The 20,901-nt window shown below is 42.7% G+C and overlaps 1 protein-coding gene across 2 annotated transcripts; it reads left to right on the top strand.

Moving 5' to 3' along the window:
• The first annotated feature begins 933 nt into the window (after positions 1 to 933).
• Positions 934 to 16,203, top strand: LOC100774856 (zinc finger protein 26). 2 transcript variants are annotated; one of them, XM_027411427.2, is made up of 6 exons: positions 934 to 1,175; positions 7,168 to 7,251; positions 8,779 to 8,905; positions 12,667 to 12,764; positions 12,968 to 13,385; positions 13,599 to 16,203. In XM_027411427.2, the coding sequence occupies exons 2-6, from the start codon at positions 7,249 to 7,251 to the stop codon at positions 14,396 to 14,398; spliced, it is 1,446 nt and encodes a 481-aa protein (XP_027267228.1). In that variant the 5' UTR covers positions 934 to 1,175; positions 7,168 to 7,248; the 3' UTR covers positions 14,399 to 16,203. The 2 variants fall into 2 exon arrangements, with proteins under 2 accessions (XP_027267228.1, XP_027267227.1); XM_027411426.2 differs by having other exon boundaries at positions 936 to 1,175; positions 12,968 to 16,203.
• The last annotated feature ends 4,698 nt before the right edge of the window (positions 16,204 to 20,901 follow it).

Below are 20,901 nucleotides of genomic sequence, written 5' to 3'. Positions count from 1 at the left end.
GTCCTGATGATTGAGTTCAACTGGTCAAAGCTGGCAGCAAGCACCTTTATCTGCTGAGCCGACTCACAAATTGAGGTTTTTGGTTTTTAGACTTATTTTTAGCGGCTACTTTAACTCCAGATCTTCAGTAAGCAGAGACAGGTAGAACTCTAAGTTACAAGCCATCCTGGTCTATATATCTACATAGCAAATTTCAGGCCAACTAGAGATACATAGAAATATTAGGGATATATTCTCTCTCCCCTTCCTCTCTGTCTCGACTGTGAGTGTTGGTGAGAAGAGAAGGAGGGAGAGAGAAAAGCGGGTGGGGAGGTCTAGAGCTGGAGTGGTTTTAAGTTGCCTAGTGAAGATGCTGCTAGCCAACCGCAGGTTGTCTAAAAGACGGAAAGACCTCGTGTGTCCAGCGACCTCCGGAGTCTTTTCCTATCAGTTCTTGTTTGGACTACCATGCACTGGGCTCATCCCTATAGATCAGAAAACCCTAAGTCTCAACTGTTGGAATTGAGGCGCTGTACAGTTAAAGAGGAGAAATCACGGTCTAAAAGGCAGAATGATTAAACAGGATTTAGTTCACTTTATGGATGCCCAGGCTCAGCACTAGAACTAATCAACTCAAGAGCTGTGTGCAGAAACGACCTGCGAGCGAGCGCACAGCCTTCTGAAGTCCCGCCGCGCCCTCTGTCACTCAGGCCCAGCTAGTGGACGGTCCCCACCCGCAGCCCGGTGACCTCAACCTTGTGGGTCTGTTTCTGCCTCTCTTCCTTGCAATCAGTCTACGGAGGGCTAACTGCAACTTGGTGGAAGGAAATTAGAATTTTCTAGGCTTCCAAATTACAGGACGCGGAGCCGGAGCAGAAGCCGGAACAGCTCCTGCAGCCTTAGGCCGGAAGCGGAAGCGCTGCGGCGGTTGCCTTCGGTCTCTTCCGGCCTGGACTCTGGGATTTGTAGTTCCTTCGGAGGTGGAGTCGGGCTGGCAGCCTGTGTGACAAGAGTCGGGCCCCTCGGCTGAGGCGGCGGCTCTTCCACCGGCTGTGCGCGAGCGAGCGGGCGAGCCGGCGAGCCGGCGAGCGCGGGCCGATCCGTTTTCTTCCAAAAGGAAAATAATTTACGCCCGTTGGGTTGTGGTCTTAAGTCCTCTTCGGGAGTTGGAGGATCGAAGTGTTTACGTGGTTGAGGTAAGCAAGCGTCTTTTCGGCTTAAAACGGTTGTGAAAGGTGGCAACCAAAGCGAACCCGGGTCCTCTGCAAGAGCAGTGCGCACACCCCGCTGTGCCAACCGCAGCCCCAGCAGCTTCTTGCAGGATGTGGTGGAGTACACTTGTCATTCCAGCACCAGCACTGAGAAGGCGGAGGTAGGAAGATGAGGGAGTTTGAGGCTAGCCTGGGCGCCATTACAAAATCCTGTCTCAGCAAGCGATGCTACTGTTAAGTAGCCCGAGTAAAACTAAAATTCTCTTCATTCTTCCCAAAATACCTAAGTCTGCCTTATTTTATTGTGTGTATAGTTGTTTTTTTTTTTTTTCCTGCATGCATATCTTTCCATCACATGCATGCTCGGTGCCTGTGGAGGCCAGAAGAGGGCATCGGATCTCCTGGAACTGGAGTTACAGCTGGCTGTGAGCGTCTGTGTGGGTGCTGGGAACTGAATTCATGTCCTCTGTAGGGGTGGGGGAAGGAAAAGGAAGAACGTGACTGCCCCTAGTATGGTGGAGGAGAAAGTGTATTATAGATATGTGGGAGAACATAGCCAGAGGCAGGGACATCCGGGAGAGTCCAGAGTGGACACCACCTTAAGCCATGTAAGGAGAGGGGAGAGAGAGGAGCCAGGGGGATAGGAAAAAAAAAAAAAAAAGCGGGGGGGGGGTGCTGGGGAGAGGGCTGGTAGCCAAAATGGATTGTATAGGGAAGAGCAGCCCAGCAGCCTACAAGCCTGTAGCAGGTAGGGACTGAGGGAGGCTGGGAGAACCTGGCACCCAGGTCTGTTTTGGTATTTAACTCGTCACCCCAGCTCTTTGTCCCAAGGTTTGAGACTTGACACTTTGGAAGAGCGGCCAGTGCTCCTAACCTTTCAGCTATCTCTCCAGGCCCCCAAAGTATACGCCCCCCCCCCCCCGCGCTTGTTTCTTAGGTCTCTTCTACATATTCAAGGCCCATATCTTGTAATTGCTTATTTGTTTCTCTCTGAACCGAGAGCAACTGCTTTTGTTTTGTTTTATTGTCTTTTGGATGAGTCATTCATTCTTTCAGAAGAATCTAGGCACCCATTCTGATTTTGTTCTTTTTTTGTGGTACCGCAAGTGAACTCAATGTCTCTCAAACTTTCAAGGCTATAGTCCCAGTCCTACCGCTGTGTTTAATTGGTTCCTCTATTTTTATATTTCCTGTATCCAGCTGGGTAAAGCATGGAGACAAAATTCTACCTAGAGCTATTTTTTCTATGAAGACACTTTTATTTTATATTTGTCTTTTGCCTGCACATTGTGTGTATGTGCACCACATATATGCAGTACAATTGGAGGAAGCCAGAGGAAGCTGGATCCTTTGGAACCAGAATTGCAGACAGCTGTGAGCCACCAGTCACTACGTGCATGGATGCTAGGAATTGAACTGGGTCCTCTACAGGAGCAGCCAATGCATTTTTTAATTTATTTTTTTAAATATTATTTTGTGTGTATGGGTGTTTTTACCAAGATGCCTACCTGTGCAATATGTAAGTGAAGTGCCCTTGGAGACCATTAGAGGACATTCCATCCCCTGGAACTAGAGTTACAGATGGTTTTTTGAGTTGCTATGTGGGTGCTGGGAATCTAACCTGGGTCCTCTGGAAGAGTAGCCAGTGCTCTTAACCACTGAGCCATCACTCCAGACATCCAGTGCTTTTAACTATTGAGTCATCTCTCCACTCCCAACCAGAAAAGGGCATTGGATTCCCTGGAACTGGAATTAAAGATGGCTGTGAACCACTGTGGGTGCTAGGGACTGAATTCAGGTCCTCTGGAAGAGCAGCTATTGCTTTTAACCACTGAGACACCGTTCCAGTCCCCCCCCCCACTATACTTTCTTTTTTGTTTCTTAGTAAGTCATCTAACTAAGAATATACTTTTTTTTCTTTTTGGTTTTTGGAGACAGGGTTTCTCTGTGGCTTTGGAGGCTGTCCTGGAGCTAGCTCTTGTAGACCAGGCTGGCCTTGAACTCACAGAGATCCGCCTGCCTCCGCCTCCTGAGTGCTGGGATTGAAGGCACGTGCCACCACTGCCCGGCAAGAATATACATTTATTATTACAGTTTGATCAGGATGTAGAAGTAGAGGATAGTATTATTTTATGTTTTTGAATGGAAGTAATGAACACCAGAAAAAGGACTGTTTAAACTGTAGCCAAAAATATAACCAAGAGGGGGCTGGAGAGGCACTTGGTATTAAGAGCAGTTGTTGCTCTTGCAGAAAACATGGATTTGGTCCCAAGAATCCACATGGTGGGTCATAATCATCCCTAACTCCAGTTTAGGGGATCTAACATCCTCTGAACTCTCTGGGGCATCAGGCCACACATGTACACATACATACATACAGTCAGGTGAAGCAGTCATACACATAAAATAATATAAAATTTTAAAAACTCAAACATAAACATATATAAATAGGAGAAGAGAGGCGATAATGAAAGTTTTCTGGAATTGCAGATTATGTTTATGGAGAGAGACACAATGAACCAGGGATTACTCTTAATTTGATACTTGAGTCATTTCCTATGTGGGGAGAAATATTCTTCAATCTGTAACTTGCAGAAGCAGTAAATGGTGTTCAAATGATGTAAATCAGGAGGAAACAACAGAGAAGGAATGTGAGTTTCCCACAGATAGGAAATTAAGGAATTAGAATCTTTAGCTGAACATTAAGAAATGAGCTCACAGCCGGTTGTTGGTGGCACATGTCTTTAATCCCTGCACTGGGGAGGCAGAGGCAGGCGGATCTCTGTGAGTTCGAGACCAGTCTGCTCTACAAGAGCTAGTTCCAGGACAGCCTCCAAAGTAATACAGAGAAACCCTGTCTCGAAAAACCAAAGGGGAAAAAAAAAAAAAGAAAGAAAGAAGCTCACTGAGAGTAACAGAAACAAGAGATGTTTTGACAAGGCCTTTATATTTTGTTAACTGTCAAGAAAGAGGTCCAAGATACCTGTGTGTGTGTGTGTGTGTGTGTGTGTGTGCATGCACTTGAGAAAGCCAGAAGACAGCCAGCCTAGAAATCCCCTGGAGCAAAATTACAGGCAACTGTGACCCACTTGAAGAACCAAAGGCGGATCCTTTATAAGAGCAGTAAGTGCTCTTAACCACTGAACATTTCTCCATACCCCATGAAGAGTATACATTTGTTTTTGTTTTGTTTAGTTTTCCTGTTTCAATACAGTGTCTCACTGTGTAGCCCTAGCTGGCCTGGAACTCACTATATATATAATTCATAGTGATTTGCTTACCACTGTCTCTCAAGTGTTGGGATTATAGGCATATGCCACCTCACAGGGCTTGAAGCAGAGAGTTTTAAAGTAATTGTCCAGTAACTCATAAATCTAAAGTTCAGACAAGCTGTTGACAGAACATTAAACACTATGATGACTGCTTGACCTTTGGTCAACTGTTTTGTTTTTAGGTCTTGTCCTTTATTATGGATGTCCTTGCTAATGAGTGGAAAGAACAGAGTTCCCTTTAAGCTCTATTACATATGATTGTCAGCAGTGCCATTTGTATAGTCTATACATTCCCATCAGTCACTCAGTTAATCTTAAGGGACAGGGGACATTCTAGGTAGTCAAATGTTCTAGGTAGGGATGGTGTTTTTCAGCAACCTGACAATGTCAAGGGACTGAGGGCAGACAAGCCCTTGCCTAACTTGAGGTGGAATGTATCACAGGACTCAAGTTTGGGTTCCATTCTCTCAGTTTCTTGCCAAGTTTAGATGTTGTTTCCATATGGAAGGTAACAGGCTCAGGGTCTGCGAGATCTTCTGTTTTCATGGGAGCCTCCATAGTTTGTCATTTGTTGTTTCGATGGTGAGTAAGTAGGTCAGCATTGACAGTTTCTTGTATTAGAATTCCTGGATATGCTACTGGCCTCACCACATGGTCCAAACATCACAGGAAGTGTTAACAAAGCTGGCTAATGCTCCTATAATAAAGAACTGACTTCCTTCTCTCCTTCCTTTCCCCTTCCCACCCTTTTTCCTTTTCATAACTTTTTGAACCTGCCAGAATCACTTTAATGTCCTTATAATTTGTCTTATGAGCTATTTTTGCAAATGGGAGGCAATGCGTTACTGCAGTCATCCTAAAACTGCATGATTCTTTTGTTGTTTGGTGGAGAACAAATAGAGCAAAGAGAAGGGAGTGAACACACTGCTGATATCAGTTACACCTTCAGTGAAAAGTAATAAGCACTTGATTTCATGAGTCAGTCTTGTTTCTGCCAAAAATATATTTATTCTGATAACCTCAATCAATGTGCCAGACTTGGTGATTAAAGGTTATGCTGCAAGGGTCGCTAACTTAACTATGAAAATGGGAAAAACAAGAAAGGCCATCTTTTTGTATAAAATGGAACAAAGACATACTTCAAGTAGAATAAAATTGTGGTTTTCCTGTTTAAATACCACTTTACTTATCATTGTAGGTATGTGCCTGTGCATATGTATAGGGGAGATGACAATTTGCAGGAGTCAGAGACAATTCTCTGTCTCTTTATCCTGCGAGTTCTAGAGATTTAATTTACACGGTCAGACCTGGCAGCAGATACCTTAACCTGCCGAGCTGTTTTGATGTCCTGCCCTGCTTTTTTAGCCAGGCTGGCCTCAAACTCTTGATCCTCCTGCATACACCTCCCAATACTGGAATGACATACAGGCATGCGTCACAGTGCCTGGTTAAGTTTTAGTTTTTGTTTTAGGCTGTTTGGTTAGCATACTGTACTTCTCTTGATGGCAGAGTTTGGAGCAAGTTATTTGCTACACAAACTACTTAACTACCAATTTCTGTCTTAGTTAGGGTTTTATTGCTGTGAAGAAAAACCATGACCACAGCAACTCTAATAAAGGGAATCATTCATTTGGGGCTGGATTATACTTCAGAGGTTTAGTTCATTGTGGTCTTGGTGGGTTACATGGGGCACGCAGGTAGACATGATCCTAAAGAGGTAGTTGAGAGTTCTAAGTTCAGATCAGGAGGTAGCAGGAAGAAAGCAACACTGGGCTTGGCTTGGGCTTCTGAGAAGTCAAAGCCTATCCCTAGTTACACATTTCCTCTATCAAAGCCACACCTCCTAATGGTGACACTTCCTATCAGCCTATGGTGGCCATTTTCATTCAAGCCACCACACCCACTGAGCTTTTATATGGGTTCAGGGTATTATAATTAGGATTCTCACTCTTGTATGAGTGAGTAAGTAGGCAGCTGAGCCCCCCAAGCCCATCAATTTACATTTATTTATTTACTTATTTATTTAATTCTTTTTCAAGACAGGGTTTCTCTGTGTAACGGCCTGGCTGTCCTGGAACTCACTTTGTAGACCAGGCTGGCGTGAAACTCACAGAGATCCACCTGCCTCTGCCTCCCAAGTGCTAGGATCAAAGGTGTGCACCACCACTGCCCATCAACTCTAATTTTTATAATAGAGTTTTGTGCCTTATATGGAATATGTTAGGAAAATGGATTCTGTATAAACAATGGTGCAATTAAAGTGAGGCATATGTTTTTTGTATTTAAGATACAGGTGACACAATGTTTAAATTTAATGAGAGCCCCTGATATAATTGTTAATTTGGTCAAAGATTGAGAAAGCCCATACTATACTGCTAATTGGTTCAAAATTAAATAACTCCAGCGGCACAATGTGATCCACCAGCAAGGAGGGACACCAATAAGGCGTCTGATAAGTCTTATAAAATATATAGATTTATGATAATTAAGACTGAGCTAACAGATGAAGAATCCTAGTCATTGGCCAAGCAGCTTTGAACCTAATACAAGTTTCTGTGTATTCATTTGGGCCTAACTCGTGCGGGCGGTTGGCATAAAGCTCACACGTGGCGGTAGGGCTCAGGCAGCTTTTGGCGGAAAGATTTATCGTAACACAAGCTGAAATTTGTTTGTTTGTTTTTTTTTTTTTGTCTGTAAAATTTCAGAACAGGAAAATGCTTTAAAAAAATCCAAACATTTAATATATCAACAAGATTTCTGAGAGGACGTATTCCTGAGACATAGAAATGGTAAGTTAATGAAGGATCCCTTTCTGTGTGTTGTCATTGAGCTATACTGTCAGCTCCCCATTGTTCATTTCTTTTTAGATTTTTCATTTCGATTTTTCTAGGGTTTCACGATGTACCTCTAGCTAGTCTGGAACTTGTTATGTAGGCAAGATTAGCTTTGAACTCACAGATCTCTGTCTCTGTCTCCCAAGTGCTGTAAAGATGTGAACTACTAGGATATATATATCTATATCTATATCTATATATATATATATTATATAGAAAGGGTTTCTCTATATAACCCTGGCTGTCCTGGAACTTTCTCTGTAGACCAGGCTGGCTTGGAACTCAGAGATCTTCCTGCTTCTGCATCCTGAGTGCTGGGATTAAAGATATCAACCACTAGGATACTTTTTATTTTGTACATTCACAGAAGACTAAGAATTCCAGTGTAGAAAATCGAGACATGGAAAGTCACTTGAGAAATGAAATTCATACAAGATGGAGTGATATTTCTGAAGACGGACTGTAATAATGAAAAAAATTAGAGGTTATCTAAAAATAGCATGGATTTTACTAGTATCTTTCCAAAAGATGTGAAAATTGGATCAATAGAGAACACATTTCCTTGTGAGTAGAGTTGTCCCCACAGCCCATCAGAACAACAAAGAAAATGTCAAAACTTAGTTGGATTTTCCTGGAAAGGTGTGTCTCAAATTGGTGAATGATTACTCTGAAAATTACCATGTTTTAGTAATCATGCTATTCTTAACTTTCCTGGTACTGAGAACCTAATTTATTTTTCTAAGTGTTATTATAGCAGATGATAAGGAAAATTTGGTATCTTTTTCCAAGAATGCATTCATACATCATTAACAAATTTTCTTTTTAGGTTTTAATTTTATGAGTATGAGTGTTTTGCCTGTATGTATATATGTATACCATGTTTATGCCTGCTGCCCATGGAAGCCAGAAGAGAAAGGTGGATCCTCTAGAACCAGAGTTACAGATAGTTGTGAACTACAATGTATATGCTAGGAACCAAATCCAGGTCTGTAAGAGCAACAAGTACTCTTAGCGGATAAGCTTTCTCTTGTGCCATATTTAGCAAGTCTTTGTATTGTGCTTATAGCATCTACAGTATATATCAACAAGCTGAGAAGAGCTCCCTGTGTAAGTTGTAGAAGTGTAACTTTAGCTGGATGGTGATGGTGCACACTTTTAATCCCAGCACTTGGGAGGCAGGGACAGGTGGATCTCAGTGAATTTGAGTCCAGCCTGGTCTACAAAGTGAGTTCCAGGACAGCCAGGACTGTTATCCCGAGAAACTCTGTCTTGAAAGACAAAACAAAAAAAGAAGTGTAACTTTATGAGTAAACAGTTCCAAGTCAGATGATTGATTATATGAGGTCCTCAGAATATGGATAGAGGTGTCTTAGTACCACTGAGCTCTGGAATAGAATATGGGGGACCTTAGACTCCTTTATGTTCCCCAGTGAACATAGATGATGTCACTTTGCTCAAACTGGCATGCCTGTGATGATTTAGGACTCAGTGACGTTTGAGGATGTGGCTGTGTACTTTACCAAAGAAGAGTGGACTTTACTGGATGGATTTCAGAGAAGCCTCTACAGAGAGGTGATGCTGGAGAACTATCAGAACCTGGCCTCAGCAGGTGAGACTGCCATTATCTCCTGTAGGGTCTGAAGGAAGAACCATGTATTATTCAAGATTGATGATGTAATTGGGAATATAATGGGGAACGATAGAGACACTGTCATTGCCATAGCATATTTTAATCTGCTATTGGCAGTTGTCAACAAATGCTTTTAGGATTAGTAAGTGACATCACACTCATTTCCTTAGAATGTACAACTTTATACTGTCTTTGATATACTGAATCAGAAAAGTCATCATTTGTGTTCCTATCATCTGTTTTCACTGTTTTTCCACGTGAATGTTTCACTCAAAAGGTAACAACTAGCTGAGCACGATAGTACAAACTTATAATTCCAGCATGCAGGAAGTTGAGGCAGGAGAATTGCTACACACTCAAGGCCAGCCTGAGCTATATAGCAAGTACAAGGCCAGTCATGGCTGCAGAGGAATAAAATGTCTCAATACAATCAAAACAAACAAAAAACTAAATAGCTATTGGTATAGTCATTTCCCATTAAGATCTTTATCCATTTATGTTATATCCAGTTTGAAGAAAAATTCAGTAATGTTTACATCTATTTTTTTTTTCAAGACAGGTTTTCTCTGTGTAGCTCTGAATGTTTTGGAACTTACTCTGTAGACCAAGCTGGCCTCAAACTCACTCCTGAGTTCTGGGATTAAATGTGTTTCCTATCATTGCCTGGCTTTACTCCATGTTTAGGCCTGAATACAGTATCAGGGATCAAACATATTCCAAATAATGAATATTTGCCTTTTGAACTATTTAAAACTAATTCTAAGTGTTGGAGAGATGGCTAGGTGATTAAGATCACTTGCTATTTTTGTAGAGGATCCACATTCAGCTCCTAGCATCTACCTGGCAACTCATAACTATCTGTAATTCCAATCTCAGAGGATCTAACACTCTATTCTGGCCTTCCTGGGCACCTGCACACATATGGTATACATACATACATACATACATACATACATACATACATACAGGCAAATATTCACATACATAAAATAAAAATAAATCTTTATAAAAAAGGTTCTAAGGGCTGGGGATGTAGCAGTATTTGTAGAGTGATTGTCTAACATACACAAAGGGTTCAGTTCCCAGTACTGCATGAAACTAAGCATGGTGTTACATGCCTGTAAATTAGTACTTGGGAGATGTTCAAGGGCGCCCTTGGCTACACAGTGAGTTCAAGGCCTGCCTGGGCTACCTGACCCTATCTCAAAAAAGAGAATAATTGTCATGTTTTATTAGAAATCTAATTGCTCTTTCATGCCAAGGTTTGTCACCTCTTTTGTGAGCCTTTGTCACTTTGTCATTGACATGTTATTTCCCATGTATAAGAGTTCAGCTTGTCAAATCCAGCCTGATCTCTTGGTTAGAGGAAGTAAATTTGTTGACTGTAGTGGAACAAGGTAGTCTCCAGGGTGAGCATTGTTATTTACTGTGCTTGAGAACAGACCACAAGATATACAACAAAACTCACTTTAAGAGTTTAATTAGTAAAGAGTAGGGAGAGGGGCCTGTCTGGAAGAAACGTAGCTAGAAAGGAAGTGGATTGCAAGTGTCTGCTTTTAAAGGTCACTTAGTGCATGCACGTGGGGGTTTACGTAGCCATGCCATTCATACTTATGGATTATGTGACCATGCTGTGCATGCACATAGGACCCTGGGATGACGGCATTTTACCTGAATGCTGATGGCAAATGCACATCCCGGGAAATGCTAATACCTGGGATGATTGAGCAATTTGCCTAAATGCTAACAGCCATGTAGGTGGCCGTGGGACCCCAGGAATAACAACAAGCATAATTTGAAATAATTTCTTATTGGCAAGTTCAGCATGTTTTGAAGTATGAGGAAGTGTTTTTGGAAAAAGTTTTTTCCCTTTTTTATCTTTCTGAATGTTTTGCCTATATACATATCTTTGTACCATGTGTGCAGTGCCTGTGGAGCCCTGGGACTGGAGTTAGACAGTTTTGAGTTGCCATGTGTATGGTGGGAATTGAAGCTAGGTTTTGTGCTTATAACTGCTAATCCATCTCTCTAGCCACAGGAAATTTTTTTTTTCATATAAGAATACATTTTATTTTGAGCAAATCCATTCTCAATGCCAGCGATGAAAAAACTTTGAAAAACCAACTTGAAAGTTGATGAGATGGCTCAAAAGGTAAGGAAACTTTCTACCAGACTTGAGTACCTGAGTTTGATCTCCTGAACCCACATGGTACAAGCCTCTATTCACATATATACATGCACACGTACAAATGCATAAAAAATAAGTAAATAAATGTAAAAACAAAAATCTGAATCTGAACACTGAAGTCTGTGGACTGTAGGTTTTGAGATACTTTCAGCATCTCTTACTATATATTATTTGTTTTATTCACACTTTCTTTAAAATTAAAAAAATATTCAAAAATTTTATTTTATGTGTATGGGTATTTTGCCTATATGTCAGTCTGTATGCCATTTATGTGTTTGATACCTACAGAAGCCCAAAAGAGGGCATCAGACCCCCGAAACTGAAGTTACAGATAGTTGTGAGTTGTTGTGTGGATGCTGGGAATTGAAACTTAGTCTTCTGAAAAAGTGGCAAGTCCTCCTAACAACTGACCCATCTCTCCCACCGAGTATCCAGGCTTACAGTTTCAACAATGATCTTTTCAACTTTGAGTTTATGATTCTATTTTTTTGCAGTTGTATACTGCCTTTTTTGTTTATCATCACATGTAGTTTCATACACAAAAGTAATTGTTTTGGGGCCACCAAGATGGCTTACTAGGTAGAGGTGCTTTCTTTCAAGCCTGTTGATTTGCGTTTGGTCTCTGGAGCTCACCTGGTAGAAGGAAAGAATTATCTATATTAATTTTTTTCTAACCTCCAACCTTGTGCCATGCCATGCATGTGTGTGCACACATCTGTCGGCACACACATGCACACACCCCCAATAAATAAAAAAGAAAAAAATTGTTAATTTTATTTTGATCACAGTTTTTTTTTTTTTTTTTTTTTGAGACAAGGTTTCTCCGTGTAGCTTTGGAGCTTATCCTGGCACTCACTCTGTAGACCAGGATGACCTCGAACTCACAGTGATCCACCTGCCTCTTCCTCCCGAGTGCTGGGATTAAAGGCATGTGCCACCACCACCCAGCTTGACCCCAGATCTGTTTTTAATTTTTCTAAATTATTTTTTTAAAATTAGTAACAAGCTTGCTTCACATGTCAATCCCAGTTCCCTCTCCCTCCCCTCCGGCCCTGTCCCCACCAACTCTTCTAATACCCTCCATCCCCACTCTGCTTTCCAGGGAGAGTGAGGCCGTCCATGGGGTGATCTCCAAAGTCTGTCATTTTGTCCCAGGCAGGGCCTAGGCCCTCCCTCAAGTGTCCAGACTGAGAGAGCATCCCTCCATGTGGAATGTTGACCCCAGATCTTTATGACTACCAAATTATAGTTATGTAATCAAATTTAATTATATAATCAATCTGTTTAATTCTCTTTGCTTTATTTGCTTAGCATCTTTTCTTTCTTTCTTTTTTTTTTTCTGAGACAGTGTTTCTCTGTGGCTTTGGAGGCTGTCCTGGAACTAGCTCTTGTAGACCAGGATGGTCTTGAACTCACAGAGATCTGCATGCCTCTGCGTCCCGAGTACTGGGATTGAAGGCTTGCTTAGCATGTTTAATATCAGAATAAATACTTAACATCCCATTTTGTTGTATAAATTTTCCTATGTGTATTTTTTAATGTTTTATTTTAGAAGTGAAAATGGACCTTGAGACAAAAGAGACAGAACTTCAGCTGGATAGTTATTGGTCAGATATATCAAATGAGACACAACTGGCAAGATTAACAAAGGTATTTCTTTGTTTCCAAAGTCAGAGAATATTTGGAATTCTATTGTATGTCTATGCTTGAGTAAAAGATGTTTGAGAGAAGTAGCCTTTGCCTACACGAACCTGTTTTCTGGCATGAAGCTTTGTGCTTTAAAGTTGCCCCAATAATGTTTTGTTTAAGTCTGAAAAAATTTTCAGTACTCATTCATCTCTCTCTATCAACAGGTAGGAAGCCACAATGGAGGGGAGCTCTGTGACTCTAACAACATTGGAAAATTCTTCAGTGAATATCCATGCCTTCAGACATATATGAATATTCACAATACCAAAAAAATTTCTGAATATAATTGGTATAGAAAAGACTTGCTTCCTTCATTCAAGAAAACCTCTACTGAAGAGAAACTTTCTGTGTTGATTCAATGTGAAGAAGCCTTTGCTCTGATTCGAAGCATTCCTTACCAGAGGGCATGCATTCAGGACAGTTCTTTTGAATGCAGCAGTTTTGGGAAAGCTTTTGATAATCGGTTGCAACTTAAGGCACACAACAAAGATCACAGTAAAGAAAATTTCTATGAGTGGGAGCAAAGTAAGAAAGCTTTTACTGAATCCACAAATTGTTGTGCTTTAGAGAAATGCTATGAAGGTAAGGAATGTGGAAAAGCTGTCACTGCACAAGCAGGCCTTACTACACATGTACGAAGTCATAAAAAGCAGAAGTCTTATGAGTGTACAGAGTGTGGGAAAGTGTTTGGTAAATGCTCAGGACTTATTGAGCATGTGAGAAGTCACACAGGAGAGAAACCTTTTAAATGTAACCATTGTGAAAAGGCTTTTGCTTCTTCATCCTATCTTACAGCACATTTGAGAACTCACACTGGAGAGAAGCCTTTTGAGTGTACAGTATGTGGGAAAGCGTTTACTCGTTCCTCCTACCTTCGGATTCACATGCGAACTCACACTGGAGAGAAACCCTATAACTGTAAGGAGTGTGGGAAAACCTTTGCTGTGCGTTCATGCCTCAATACACATTCACGAACTCACACTGGGGAGAAGCCTTACGATTGTAAGGAATGTGAGAAGGCATTTACTAGCTTTTATCAACTAACTGAACATATGAAAATTCACACTGGTGAGAAACCCTTTGAATGTCAGGTGTGTACAAAATCGTTTAGGAATTCCTCATGCCTTAAGAAGCACTTCCAAATTCACACTGGAATAAAACCATTTCAATGTAAGGACTGTGGGAAAGCCTTCAGTGGACGGACTAGCTTTACCACGCATGTATTGACTCATACTGGGGAGAAGCCATATGAGTGTAAGGAATGTGGGAAAGCCTTCAGAACATCCTCAGGCCTTATTGAACACATAAGAAGTCACACGGGAGAGAAACCCTTTGAATGCTATCAGTGTGGAAAGGCCTTTGCATCTTCCTCGTATCTAACTGCACATTTGAGAACTCACACTGGAGAGAAGCCATTTGAGTGTACAGTGTGTGGGAAAGCATTTACACGGTCTTCTTACCTTTGCAGACACATGAAAACTCACTCTGGAGAGAAACCCTATGTATGTAAGGATTGTGGGAATGCCGTCAATGGGTGCTCCTGCTTTAACAGACACATAAAAACACACAATGGAGAGAATCCCTACCTGTATTAGCAATGTGGGAGAGCAGTCATTAGCTTAACATATGAAAGCTCATACTGCTAGGAAGCCTTTTGAATATAAGACATGTACAGAATCTCTTAGAAATTTGCATGCCTTAAGATGCACTTCTGAATTCACACTGAATTAAAATCCTATCAAAGTAAGGACTGTGGAAAAGCCCTTGGTGGCCCCACTAGCTTTACTGTGAATGTACTAACTCATATTGGGGGAAAAGTCATATGAATGCAGAGAATGTCAGAATACCTTCACTCCTTCCTCACATCTTTAACATCTAAGGTGTCACACAGAAAAGAAACCTCTTAACGGTGTGGGAAGGCATGTTTCCTCCTCATCTCTTAATGCATATTTGAGAACTCACACTGGAGAGAAGCCCTTAGAGTATAAAGGGCGTGGCAAAGCATTTAGGCATTCTTCCATCTTTTGTAGTCATATGAATGTGCACCCTGGAGAGCTTCCCAATGTATGTAACAACTGTGGGAAAGCCTTTACTGAGCACTTAGCCCTTACTAAACACTTAAGAACACATACTGTAGAGAAACCCTATGATTATTAGGAATTGAGAAAGCTTTCATTGTTCATACTTCAGTGGATATAAACTGTAAATGGAAAGAATATGAGAAAGACTTTACTTATTATTCTGATCATGTGGAACATAATAATCACAGAGTGAAACTCATGTAAAGAATGAGAAAAGCCCATTAAGAAGTATTCACGTTTTTGAGCTCAACACAGGTAGTCAGTTGTCCCAGAAGTGGCTTAACAGATTCACCCACAACAGTACATCATAACCATCTGTAACTCTAGCTCTAGGGAAGAGCTGATGACTCTGGGTCCTGTGGACACTTGCAAGTGCCTCACACACAGATATACACATAATTAAAAATAAATCTTAAAATGCATAAGGACCTTACACTCAAGATGCCCCATGAATGTAATGAACTTGGAAAAGTTCACAATCTGGCAAGGAGGAGACCATATAATGTAACATGGAAACTTTCTTATTTTCTCAGGCTTTGCAAAGTATGTGAACAACTGCAATAGAGCAAAACACTATTGATATGATATGTGTAGCAGTTATATGCCTGCTAAATAATTTAATGTTCACCTGTGATCTCACAGTAGAGAATAACTTCAAGAAAAGAAATAGTAGCCCTAAAAAATGTATTTCACTACCTATGTTAAATGTGGTTCACACTGAATACAAATTACATGTATGGATTATGGCAAATGTTTCCATATGTTCTCAAATCTCAAGTGCTCACAGAGCCATGGATTTTAGGTGTTTCTATGGATGTACTTGTGATGTTTTGAATACTTCAGTGTATATGTACTAATGATTTGTGTTGTGTTAGCTTTTTTGGGGGGGCAATCAGAATAACAGCTATTTACCCTATGTAGGGCAGTGACAACAGATCATAGAAATGATTCCATCCAAATAGAGCTTTGTGAGTCACTGAACTTATAGGTTACTTATAGGAACAAGTGTTAGGGGTTTCTGGTGGTTTGAATAAGAATGGTCCATAGGTGCATGTATCTGAATGCTTAGTCACCAGGGAGTGGCATTATTTGAGAAGGATTAGAAGGCGTGGCCTTGGAGGATGTGTTGGGGTAGACTTTGAGATTTTAAAAGCCTGTGCCAGACCCAGTCTCACTCTGCTTGTGGATCAGGATACACAGCTCTCAGCTACTTCTCCAACACCGTGTCTGTCTGCATACTGCCATGCTTCCTGCCAAGTGATAATGGACTAACGCTGAAACTATGAGACAGCCTCCAATTAAATGCTTTCATAAGAGTTGTCTTGGTTGTGATGTTTCTTCACAGCAATAGAATAGTGATTTAGGATTACTTTCAGGAGCATAATCCAAAGGCAATTGTGCCACTTGAAAAACCCACCCTGGGATTGGTGATGATTCATAAAAGCTGCATTCTTTTTTTATTCTTTAAAGCATTTATTTTTTATTTTACACTCCAACCCTAGTTCCCACCCCCTCCCTTGCTCTCTCCCCTACCTCCCACTTTTCCCAACTCCCATCTACTCCTCAGAAGGGGTGAGGCCTTCCTTGGGGTGTCAACAAAGACTGGCATACCAAGTGGTGGCAGGACCAAGACCCTGTCCCCTGTATCAGAGCTGAGCAGGGTAACTCACCATAGGGAGTGGGCTCCAAAAAGCCACTTTATGCCCCTGGGTTATGTCCTGGTGCCACTTTCAGCCCCCTCCCAACAGATCAAGTCACATAACTATCACCCACATTGTGTTTGGGTGGAATGTTCTATAGATGTCTGTTAAGTTCATTTGAGTCATAACATCTTTTAGTTGTCTTATTTCCCTGTTAAGTTTCTCTCTGGCAGACCTGTCCAGTGGTGAGAACAGAGTGTTAAAGTGTGGGGCTTGATGTGTCATTTAAGTTTTAGTAATGTTTCTTTTATAAATGAGGGTGCCCTTGTATTTGGGGCATAGATGCTCCAAATTGAGACTTCATCTTGATGGATTTTTACTGTGATTAATATGAAATGACATTCTTCATCTCTTTTAACTAAACTCAGTTTGAAGTCTATTTTGTTAGATATTAGCATAAATACACCAGCTTGTTTCTTAGGTCTATTTGATTGGAAATTTTTTTCCCAACCCTTTACTCAGAGGTAATGCCTGTCTGTGAGTGTAGGGCACACGAGCCAGTCAAAGATGGTGCTGAGGGAAAGTCAGACGAGTGAGTCCTGAGTTGTTTACAAAAAAGATGATTGGTTGCCTAGATGGAACCAGATGAGGTCACTGCATGAACAGCTCGTGTTCACTAGGTAAAGCGTAGGGCACCTAGGGGCATGATAGAGTGACCTTTAAAGCCATTGGCTGGCTGTTTTTCCACTCTGTGTTTTTTTTTCCTTTAAAAGCAGCTTGCTGTGGGCCAATAAATGTGTTCCTGCTTGACTAGACTCCCTGCTGCATCTGATTGTCTCCAGGATTCTACCAGGCTGGGAAACCGGCAGTAGTGCACTTACTCTTCCTCAGACCCAGCTCAACCTTCTGTGGTTGGGCTAAGACCCTGCATCTGGTACCCAAACTTGGGGCACAAAGGATCTAAATCTTGGCTGAGGCCAAGAGTAAGTGAGACTCTCAGTATGGGTAACTATTTTCAGTAAGAAGGGAGAAGGAGAAGGACTGGAGAGGTCTGCCAAAGATGAAGTGGAGGAGGAATGGGCTGAACCATCCACCCCAGATAACTCTAGACCCCTGCCTTGTGCTTCTAGGAGTGAGGAGGCTGGGTCCCACTATGCCACCCTCAGAGAAAATCCGCGGGACCTGGACCCCTATGATCGACTGGACAATGGCAGGTCGAGACCTGGAGGCCCAGTTTATGAGGCCTACCCAATCAAGGAGGGATGGGAGAAGGTAACTAGGGCCCCCCAAACCTACCCAGTAAACTTGGCCTCTGGGCCAGGCAGGTCTTTAGACTGGTATCCTTGGGAAGCCAAGGATCTTAAAGAGCTCTGAAGGCTGTGGCGGAAGATGACACAGACCTTGTTGCAGGACATCACCTGTCATCCCCTAAGGACTGGCTTGCTGGATGTGGCTACGGCAGTCCTCCCTAGTTCTCAGTTTATCAAATGGTGTGTCTTTGATAAGGAGGAATGTAGGGTATAAGCTGAGGCAAATAGACAAGTTAACTCCACCATTCCTATTTCCTATGCTATGCTGTCGGGAATGAGAGATGGTTACTCCACTGGAGTTCAGCAAGCAGGGATCCCTGGGTCATATTGGGATCAGGTGATGCAGGCTGGGTTGAACGCCTGGGCTAAACTGGATGATGCGCCTACCGAGTACCCCATAGCTGATGTGAGGCAGTAGCCCAACAAGCCATTGCCAGAGTTTATAGACTGGGTCCAACAGAATGTTCAGTGCAAGCTGCTGCCTGGAGACCTCAGAGAACAATTTATCAGGCTGTTGGTATGGGAAGGGATGAATGAGGACGATAGAATGGTCTGCATGGGATTAAAAGACAGTTCCCTGAGCAGATGGGTGGTAGCCTCCCAAGATATAGGAACCCAGCAACACCAATCCCAGTCTTTGGCCCTGGCCTTACAGGCACAGATGACTGCCATGACGGAGGCCATCACCCAGGCCCTGGAAACCCAGGGTCAAGGGTCCTAAGGGCTGCTGGGAAAAGGGACATGCTTTAGATATGGGCAGGGGGGACATTTTAAAAGAGACTGTCCTCAACACCCTCCTCTGCGCCCCCTCAACAGGCCAGGAGGGGATAAGCCCCCCTCTACCCCATGCCCTCAGTGCAGGAAGGGATACCATTGGAAGAAGGACTGTAGATAAAAATTTGACCTGGAGGGAAAGCCTTTAAACTAGAGGGAGGGGCAGCCTCCAGCCCCGTTAAAAAAAAGGGAGGAAGTCTTTCTAAAGGTAGGATTGGAAGGTCTCAAGGCTACTGGACTGTCCCCTTGATGGAAGGACTTCATCCAAAAATGACCGTTTTTGTAGGCGGTATGAAGTTTCACTATTTGGTAGACACAGGGGCAGATAGGACAGTACTCCAGGAGGAGGAAGTACCTTCCACCTGGGAGCTTGCACCTGAGCCTTCGGTTTTGGGGGTAGGAGGTAACTCCCAATCAAGAGAAACAATAACCTTAATGTGCTGGACCAGCCAGACAGGGACCAAGGAAAGATATACCCCTTAGTGGTCAAAGGCCTTACTGCCAATTTGCTGGGGCAGGACATGCTAGGCCAAATGGATGCTGTTGTGACCACAGATCATCGGGCTTTCTTTTGAGGAAGAGAAAGAGGCACAAAGGGTGAAAAAGGACCTAAAGGGGGTCACAGAGAAGGATTTTTTTCAACCTCCACTACAGGGGGGAGCCTGAGAGGTCTATCTGGGCATATCCCCAATCATAAAGACCATTGCCCCCCAAGTGCTGCCTATCAGAGGGGCACTGGGAAAACCTGTATGGGTGGAGCAGTGGCCACTGACTAAACCTAAGCTGCTAGCACTCCTTCAGCTAGTGGATGAACAATTAAGGCTGGGACATATCCGCCCTTCTGTGAGCCCATGGAACACTCTGGTGTTTGTAATGCAAAAGGCATTCTGGTCTTGGTACATACTCTCAGATAAATGAGAGGTTGGAACTAGTGGGAACCCCCTCAATGGGCATGCCCTGGACTCCTTCTGTTCCACAGAACAGACATTTGCAGTAATTGATATTAAGGATTGCTTCTTTTATAAATTTGCCTTCTCTGTTCCTTCGCTTAATTATTACAAACCCGATGAACATTTTGAATAGGTAGTGTTACCACAGAGAATGGCTGATAGTTTCTGTCAACAGTATCTTGCTACTCTCTTAAGGCCTATGTTAAAGTCAAGGGATTCAATAATATTTGCTTATATGGATGATTTAATTTTGGGATATCGGGATCCAGCATATCTGGAGGGCTTTGTGACACAGGCGCTCCAATTGCTTAAAAAGGGGGGCTTTACTGTTGCCCCAGTAAAGGTCCAAAAGGTGCCCCCCTTCAAAGTACTTGGGTTGTGCCTCATGCTGACACAGGCTAGCCCACTTAAGCGTGCTCTGGAGGTGCCTGAATTTATGACCCTGACACAGCTCCAGTGCTTACTAGGGGAGATTAATTGGCTGAGATCCTGGGTGTCAATCCCCACAGAAGACCTGGTACCCCTGTACGTCCTGCTAAAGGACAAGGCACCTTATGATAGTATAACTATGACAAGGATGCTCCTTGTCTTTCAGAAGGCCTTGGACAAATGCTCTCTAAGGAGGTATTCAATGACTAGGCCCTTGTCCCTTTAGCTATTTGCTGGAGCCTCCCTGATTACAGCGGTTCTAACCCAGGATGAGGAGATGTTGGAATGGATCCATACATCTTTGGGAGGAATACCCTGGGGTCTACTTTTAGGCAGATCAGCTCGCTGATGCCATCATAAAGGGCAGGACCCAAGCCCAGCGTCACTATGGGCTAGACCCTCACACCATTGCTTCCCCTTCAGGGTGGGGGATGTTTAATGGCTTGCTCCGGCTAACACCCACCTTGCCCTCAGCTTAGGAGGATTTATGGGAAGTGTTGATTGCCACTATGGACCATCCAAATGGGCTCCTCTTTTACAGAGACTCCCCCTTAAGATGCCTTCCTTGTTTCCATCTGAGCCCATCTGGGAAGCCATTTGCATCTTCCCTGATGAGGGCCAAGCAGTCTCTGCCTAAGTTGCCTTTAGGGGATACACCTTTGGGGGCACTCTGACCTCCCAGGGTTCCTGACTAACTGCAATAAATGGGCAGATAGACTGGCGATAGCCCCAGAGGCATTAATCCTACAGGAAGCCATGCAATTGCATGATGTGACCTGTGTCAATTGGAGGGGAGTATATAATAGATTACCAATGATCCCTATAAAATAACTAAAAAGATGGTCCACACCTGCAAATCATGTCAACCATATCTAAGAGTTCCCCCCTCTACATCTGCCAGGAGTTAATCCAGA

Source organism: Cricetulus griseus, chromosome 4 (assembly GCF_003668045.3).
Source record: "Cricetulus griseus strain 17A/GY chromosome 4, alternate assembly CriGri-PICRH-1.0, whole genome shotgun sequence".
Lineage (NCBI taxonomy): Eukaryota > Metazoa > Chordata > Mammalia > Rodentia > Cricetidae > Cricetulus > Cricetulus griseus.
The sequence above is the reverse complement of the archived record's forward strand: the minus strand, read 5'-3'. Positions and strand labels throughout refer to the sequence as shown.